The 8,180-nt window shown below is 35.7% G+C and overlaps 2 protein-coding genes across 2 annotated transcripts; both read right to left on the minus strand.

The window, feature by feature from the left end:
- Positions 1–451: 451 nt before the first annotated feature.
- Positions 452–5,464, minus strand: LOC122605438. Its single transcript, XM_043778391.1, has 3 exons — positions 5,182–5,464; positions 4,967–5,088; positions 452–818 (listed from the first exon to the last, which is right to left on the minus strand). The coding sequence occupies exons 1-3, from the start codon at positions 5,337–5,339 to the stop codon at positions 811–813; spliced, it is 288 nt and encodes a 95-aa protein (XP_043634326.1). The 5' UTR covers positions 5,340–5,464; the 3' UTR covers positions 452–810.
- A 237-nt stretch (positions 5,465–5,701) lies between these two features.
- Positions 5,702–7,647, minus strand: LOC122605015 (xyloglucan galactosyltransferase XLT2-like). Its single transcript, XM_043777879.1, has 2 exons — positions 6,658–7,647; positions 5,702–6,424 (listed from the first exon to the last, which is right to left on the minus strand). Exons 1-2 carry the CDS (start codon positions 7,613–7,615, stop codon positions 5,922–5,924), a joined length of 1,461 nt encoding a protein of 486 aa, XP_043633814.1. The 5' UTR covers positions 7,616–7,647; the 3' UTR covers positions 5,702–5,921.
- Between the last annotated feature and the right edge of the window lie 533 nt (positions 7,648–8,180).

The following is an 8,180-nucleotide window of genomic DNA, read 5'->3' on the forward strand; positions in this document are numbered from 1 at the left end:
CTTATTTGTTGCCAAGTATATTTCAAGTCATCATCAGGGAATCCAAGAAGAAACAATTAAGTGAATCACCGTTGTGCAACAGGGCAGAGCCAGGACACTTGGAAGCGGGTTCAGAGTTTATTCTAGTTTCCAGTCAGATTTTTGTATTGAATTGAACCACTGTGTTGAAAATTTGATACAGACACAGTACTAATAACAAAGTTATACTAAAATTCGACTGTAACAAAGTTACGCCATCTTACGCCCCTGTGTGAAAACCACTTTATGTAGGAACAAGGGTTCGCATAAGATGTATGACATAAAGAATCTAAGCAACTTGATCATTAGGGAAAAAAAATGTTTAAGGTAGGCTAAAATTTTTCATTGGCTGCTTCAAGATACTTGATATAATATTATAACTAGACAGAAAGGGTGCAATTTAATCATAAGTTAATCAATCACACCCAAAACAAACAAAAAGACACGAAGTGTCTAAAACATAATTGCAATAAATGCATTTTAAATTGTTATATGTTATTGCAATTGTTTTGTTACTACCAGGAGCTAGACCTAATGCAAGTACAAAAAACACAGTATGTGCACATCTACCTTGCAAAAGCACAGAGTAAGTCGTGATGAATCAGCCCTATAATACGAAAGTAAGGATACATGATTTTATGAATATAAATAAAACTTAATAATCTAAGAAAGGCAAGCTGGCTCGCAATCTATAGCAGCTGAAGAGATTGGAACTCGTGTCTGTCACTTCTATAATGAAGTCTCCCTCGAAACTTTTGAACCTCACATTACACATAAGATCCACAATTTACATTAAGTACCTACAACACAGCAAGATAGATACAATTCAATTACCACAAAAGCTTTAGTTGCAACAAACAATGATGAGCGTAACCATACAGGTTCATGCTGACACATGTCTCGTGTACCATACCCTTCAATGCACATTAAAAACTGGGGTATCAACTAAAAGAAAATGGTAAATCAAAGTCTAAGAGACCATGCTTCACTTGCTTTCCATGAATATTATATAAAAATAAAATAATAATCGCTTGTAGTCCTGCACTTATTTACTCAAGTCTCAGTGCCAGTCATTTTAATTTAATTAAAAGGGCCATTATTTGGCTATAGATAGGACGCAGTTTGTATTTGTACCGTTGCCCACCCCAGAAGTATCACCTTTCCAACAAATATTAAATCATGTTGTATATATATCATGTTTGTTTTTCCTATTTCAACATTCGAACAAGTAGCACTAGCATGAGCATCACACATTTCTTGTACTATATGCACCCCTAAATATTATTATATACCAAATCTTATTAAATCACTATAGAATCCAACCCAAAGTAGGTGCTTTTCATCATCAACCCTAATTACCTCCTAACCCCCATGGGATTACAGTTCTAATTTCTAAAACTTGCCTCTCTAAGTCTCCTAATTTGTATATATCATGTTTGTTTTTACTATTTCAACATTCCAAGTTTCCAGCAAGTAGCATCACACATTCCTTGTACTATATGCAACCCTAAACATTAGAACCACCAAATCTTATTACATCACTATAAACAGGATTCAACTTAAAGTAGGTGCATTTCTTCGCCAATCTAATTACCTTCGTGTGATTACAGTTCTAAAACTTGTCTCCCCTAGCAAGTACAAAGTTATAAGCATACCACTTGACACTTTAATGTATTTATTGTAAGTACAGATTTTGCACTTAGGGGTAATGAGGTTAATCAATGCATAAGCAAATGATCACATGGCAGCAGAGTACTACTTGTATATATGAGTTTTGAGTATACATATATTCTTTTTGTCGTAAAAATGGAACAGTTGAGGTAAAATCTAATAAAACAGAATGCATTTAATCTCATTCAAAACATGTCTATTATGAGTGCATATGTACAATGTATGTGTGGAACAGTTACAAAATTTCATGATTATATGATAGAAAACAAATGATGCTACTAAGCTTTTCTGATTTGGCTTCGATAAGTAACCATCATTATAGAACTACTAAGATTGTACCCTATCACCTAATGATTAGATTACCTATAATTGAGTTTAATGACTTGATCATATTCATTCCTCTAGCAAACTCAATGTTACATACTATCTTTTAGTTTAAACATGCCAAATAAAGTAAAGAATTACTAATAGAGGAAGAGCATTAACAATGTAATGATAAATTATCATATCATTAGCATTAACAACGTAATGTTAATTAGCATATCATTCCATATACATCAATGTTGAGCACAGGACATAAAAAAAATTGCTGCACATTACCAAAGAATCTCACTCAGCTGTGAGTTTACACATTTCTTACAGATATTTTGCATTTTATATGACTTATTGTTCTTGCTTAGTTTGACATTTTTATTCGAAATACTTTTCAAGGTCTCACTAATCAAAATCTACAATGGCAATTATGTATGATTAGTATAAAGATGAAAATAAGTTCCAAGTAGGAAAGTTTGTAGATATCCCGCATGGGCAAGTGATTTAACTGATAGTGATTACTTGGTTATAACACCTACAGTAAAACTCTGAATTTAGTATTAAGAGGAAAAGTGGTGTTTCAAAGCTTGTGAAGTACCTACACGTTGGCAAGTGATTTAAACACTAGTGATTATCTGTGACTTAACTTGGAGTATAAAGAACCATTTGAGCACAAAACGCATGTATGCCTTCGCCATTAAAGCTAAAGAACCTTTTTGTGACCTTTTTGCTTTGAATATGTTGGTTCACAAGGCGTTGTGTGTCATAACAATCCCTAGAGATAGTTCAAATTTGTTTTTGACATATTTACAAGGAAATGAGGATTAACTAAGTAAGCATCATGTGCTGAATCACGACCCTATCTTTTAAAATTAGATGTAGTTCTCAAACAATGTGTATGCGAATGACGCAATCCAAAAAAAAACACGACACGACATTGGTGAGGGAACAGTTGAAAAACAGAGAAACACCATTTCGTATGTGTTTTATCATATGTTAACGGTCTCAACCACAAAAATAATGGGTGATTGTTTTTGCTTACCAGACCAAATCTCATGTTTCAGTTAGGACGTTACGCAACACCAATCTGTTCCATGTGCTTATCTTGCGAATCAATGAATTCAAAAACCAGAAACTCCTCAAAGACTCGTGACTTATGTAGTATTGGATCATTCTATCTCTAGAACTTCATCCGCAACTGACTGACTATAAGAAATATCCTATTGTGCATATGCTTGGCGAAACTAGCCAGAAGCAGGATGCTGGAAGTTCCAGACTTCCAGCGTTATTTGTATAATCAACTTCTACGTAGATAAGAAAGTAACAAAGATTGTCTTTTATTCCAAATGTTTTTGTATGATTGGTCCTTCAATCAAACGATTGTTCAGCCTACTCATAGCTCATGAGTCATGAGACATGAGAGTAAAGTCGTCTGCTTAAATTTGTTTTTTTTTTTTATCTCTGTCCTCTCTCAGTTCACTAACTAAACACACACAACCCCCTAATTGGTTTAATCTTCTTGGTAGAGGTCTAAAAACAACCTAAACAAACTAATCCATCAAAATCATCTGAAAGATACAAGCATCTGCAACCAAAGAAAGGTAGACCAAATCTAAAAATCATTTAAACTAACTGTGCTGTAGCCGATGCACCGTGAAAAATGGTTCAAGATTACCAAAACACCTATAGTTACAAAAAAAACAGAATACAGAAAACCTACATATATTTTAACAGCAAGCTCTAAATCATTCTGAATATCTAGCATCCATATGTGCTAACAGCCAGTGTGTGTTTAAGTTATTGACCGAACTAAAATGATATATCGAACACATATAGATTGACTGGAATCAAACCATGCAATTTGTGTTTGAATCGAATCCAACCATGGAAGTCGATGATTAGTGATTACATCACAGGGATTCAGATAGCATAGTTGTCAAAGGCGAAAGCGAACTCAAAGCGCAATGACCCCAAATGGGGCCAAGGCGAGAGGCGCAAAAAAAAACGTGGGCCCGGAAAAAAGAAAGCGTAAAAGAGTACATAAAATTTCAGTGTCTCTAACAAATGATAATGAAGAAAATTTTAGCGGAGAGGGTATATAAAGTAGCAGAAGAGTCTTAATAATATACCAATAGAAGAAAACTTACCTTTTGGTTAAATGAAGAATAGTATGATGGATGATGATATTGATGATAATAATATCTACCAAGTGATGTTTGGAACAAAGTTTCTGTAGTGATATCCCTAAAATATACGTGATTTTTTATGTGGAAGGCGCTTCATACAGTTAGTGGGCCTTTGGCCTAGGGTTTCAGGCGTTAAGGTTGGGCATTGCCTGCCTTTTGCGCCTAGGCGCAATAGGCGCTCGCCTTTGACAACTAAGTCAGGTAATGGCAAAAAGCTTGAGTGAAAGGACCAAGGCCATGAACACTGAACAGCAAGTTGTCATTGTTACGAAGTGGCGTGCCAGAAAAGAAGATGAGAGGATGGATAGAGTGCGTAGCTTGTGATGTTGGTGTAATCCAGCGTGTTCACAAATGATAACATAGTCAAAGTCTCAAAGATTAGGCAGCTAACATGCAACGTGCAACTACACACTCCAACTTAGAATCACATCTTACGACCACATCATGTAGTACAAGCAGGGTGCTTCACAAATCGACTATTCTTGAACCTTGAGCCACCGGCCACGTTATTAGTTATTACTACATACAGCTAGTGTATGTGCTAGTAAACACAAATCCACTATTGGTTCAATTACTTATGAATGTATAACATTTGAATTTGGTCCACATACCACATTATCTTAGAGCATCTTTAAAGACGTACAAACGTCATACATGTTTTTTTTTTTTATTCATTAACATTCACTAACTGTATATACTGTTAAATGTAGCTATCTAATTAAAGTATCCTAAAAATTCCATAATTAAAAATGAAATGGAAAACAGGACGGAAAAATTACCCTGAGAAAGCTCGCAACAGGCGCGCGCCTCGACCGCGACGTGAGACGTCAAACGAGTAGCAGCCACCACACTATGCAAAGGCAGCATTGATTGAGTGCATCCAATTACACCTCCAATAGTCCTTTTATTTTCAAATTACAAAATAAATATGAATATAGTTTATTGATAATTCGAATTTGAATTAAAAGTGATGTAAAATTGAGGAATATGATACCGGAAACTAGGGATGGAAGGTGTGGGGCCAGGACGGAGGCGGTGGCCGGAAAGTGGTGGTGTCTGAGGACGGATGCGAGCGGTGGTGGTACGACGGATTGATGAAGATCTGGCGGTGGAGATTAGAGATCTCGGTAAGGATCCGCAGCGCCAAGCCATGGTTGTTTTTGTGGATGAAGTATTTCAGGGTTTAAGCTGGCTGTGTAACTGTGTTATTGATGAGCTAAGAAATGAAAATCCTCATAAGTCAGAATGATTGTATTGTATTGGGCTGGGTTGGATTAATTTACTAGCCCATGTATGTATCTGATAAAAATTGATTAAAGTGTGTGAATTATAATACTTTTGTCATTTTCAAGTAATATTTTGTGGCAAGGGAAAATGATTTAATCGATTTTTAATTTAAGTAATTAAACCAAATAAATTGATCGAGTTACACAATATTAGCCGAAAGAAATTTCGATAAGAATTGAAATATATAGTACGGAGTATAAGTTTTCTACACTAGTATTCTCACAATGTTTACCCAATATCTTTCACTTCACCTTTAATAAAAGCAAATATGAGAGAATTCTACACTTGAGCCTTTCTAACCTCATTATCTGGACCGAGAATACTATTTAGTAGCAGTATTTTGGAATATGCATATGTATCGTTACACACTGAATAAATACCAAAAAATAATCATGAATAATACAGAATTAATCTATATTGTATGAAATGCTTAAAGTGCAATGAAGATCAGTTCCTGTGAACAACATTATCGTCTGATTCTAGCAGTTGTTGCTCTTTCTCCTCTTTAACCCTCCTCAAAACCTCATCAATCGCGATTTCAAATGCATCTTCCATTTCCCCATCGTCATCCTCACTATCGCTATACACAATCTTAGGTATGATTTCAATAACTCTTTCTCTCAGCTTCCTAACCTCTTCCGTACTATAACTCTCCAAAACTTCCTTTATAGATTTCTTCCCGTTTGAAACGTCACTATGATCTATAAAAACCGAGTAGCTTTCAGGATCATCTGGCAAGTACAATTGATATTGGTCATACATTGTCCTGGTCCAGAACAAAACTGGCACTGAACCAGCAATCATACAATCAAAAACCGAACGTCTTGTGTAGCTGTCACCTCTCGGTTGCAAACAGAATTCAGATCCTAGCAACGACTTCATTATCTCTACGCTACCGTTGGCACAAGGAGTCAACGCACAGTCAACCACTCGACAAGTACCAGACGCATCTAGGAAATAAATTAAAATTAAATTAGTAATACGAGATACGAGTATAATATTACTTGGTAATGTATCAAACTCCACATAGCGTGGATTCTAGTTACATGGTGGACAAATTATATGTTTAGAACATTTATTGTATTTCTTTACATTGGCATAAATTTATCCCAATGTAAAATGGATGTCGTTTTTCTTTTTCATAAAATAAAATTCTAGATTTAGGCATAGTCTAAAGACTTACATTTAGATCCGCCCCTGCTAGACATTGACTCATTCTGGCAGGTACGCAACAATAGTCCTCTAATATCATCTCCAACGTCTTCACGGGCCGCGCCTACAAACGTAAAAAGACTAGTTCGGTTGTAGGTTCGGACGAAGTTTTGCCACGTCCGAATATCTTCAACCGAACGCGGGTGAAATCCAGTAGGGTAAGGAATACCGATATCATGATAGTCCGCTGGGGCTCTTTCAATTGTAAGGCGTGTAACATTTTGCATTTCTTGCATATTTAAAAACTTGGACCCCCATTTTTGTTCCGGATCAGTTAACCGACGGAAATCCCATGTGATTCGACCAAGTACTAAAAAATGATCAGAACCGTTGGATTTTTGCCAGTACGGTTGTGTCTGGACCCACTCTATTAACTTCACGCCATGAAAATCACGTGCTTCGTTACTACTTTCAGAAAATAGATATTGTCCAACCGCGAGTCCAGCGTAAAACGGTATGTAGTACACCGTGGCTGATTCCGGCTCCATGGTTCTGCATTCATGTCTCATGATCTTGTTATAGAAAATGATTTCGGACGAAAACTGGTTCGTCCGATGCCATGTTTTAACTAAGCTGGTCGGTATAATCCCGACCAGCTCATTGGCTAGTGTTCCGTAACCACTATTTGTGGCTACGCCACACTGCCAATGCCAAGGATCTAAATCTAGATTACCGCATTTAGTTATTAAATCTATGTTGAACATGGTTGGTAGTTCGTATACATAGATCATTCCGTTTTCGCATTTTTTGTTTACGAGAGGTGAGAGCGATATTGCTGGAGGGGACGGGGAGTGAGTACATAAGATGAAGATTTTGATGAGAAATATGGAGAATATGAAGAGGGAGATGAGAGGGCGTGAAGTGAATTGAGATTGTATAGAGTGATAAATTTTGAGAATGAAGATTTTGGATTTGTTAAAGGTGAACATGGTGAAGTTGTGGACTTGGAAGTAAAGGCCAGGAGCAATGTTTTTTATGCTAATAGTAACTGCATTATTGCAGGGACCTTCCAAATAAATTTACAGGACCGACAGTGTTGTTTTACTTTAATTGCTTATTAACTTATTATTGTTATTATTAATTCGATATGATTATAGAATTTTTGTCAAGTTATTTCTATAAATTTATTAGAGACATATGGTGGAAGTGTACAATACAATATAAGTCTTTCTATTAGTAGTATTCGATATGCTTAAGAAATTTATTAAAAGATAAGCATAATTCATTGAATATCTGACATAGTGACATATAGATATAACTTACTGTATTATAAACACTCCTTTCCTTGTGGGCCGATTTATTGATAGAATTGCTTTCTTATTTGACACAACTCTATTTATTTCGAGTATTAATTAATTTTAAGTACGGAGTATGACGAGATTAATATCGCCGTTATCAACTGTTTGACAAAAAAAAAATTACAGTATAATATTGGTTGTAAATACCCAAGGGCATTGGTCCTTGACTTCTTGAGGTTAATAGAAATACGAGTTT

This window comes from Erigeron canadensis, chromosome 6 (genome assembly GCF_010389155.1).
Source record: "Erigeron canadensis isolate Cc75 chromosome 6, C_canadensis_v1, whole genome shotgun sequence".
NCBI lineage: Eukaryota > Viridiplantae > Streptophyta > Magnoliopsida > Asterales > Asteraceae > Erigeron > Erigeron canadensis.

Coding starts and splice junctions, on each gene's coding strand:
- LOC122605438 (XM_043778391.1), bottom strand. CDS start 5,339: ATGGCTTGGCGCTGCGGATCCTTACCGAGATCTCTAATCTCCACCGCC. Junction 5,089..5,181: donor CCTTCCATCCCTAGTTTCCG/GTATCATATTCC, acceptor TGAAAATAAAAG/GACTATTGGAGGTGTAATTG.
- LOC122605015 (XM_043777879.1), bottom strand. CDS start 7,615: ATGTTCACCTTTAACAAATCCAAAATCTTCATTCTCAAAATTTATCAC. Junction 6,425..6,657: donor TAGCAGGGGCGGATCTAAAT/GTAAGTCTTTAG, acceptor TTTATTTCCTAG/ATGCGTCTGGTACTTGTCGA.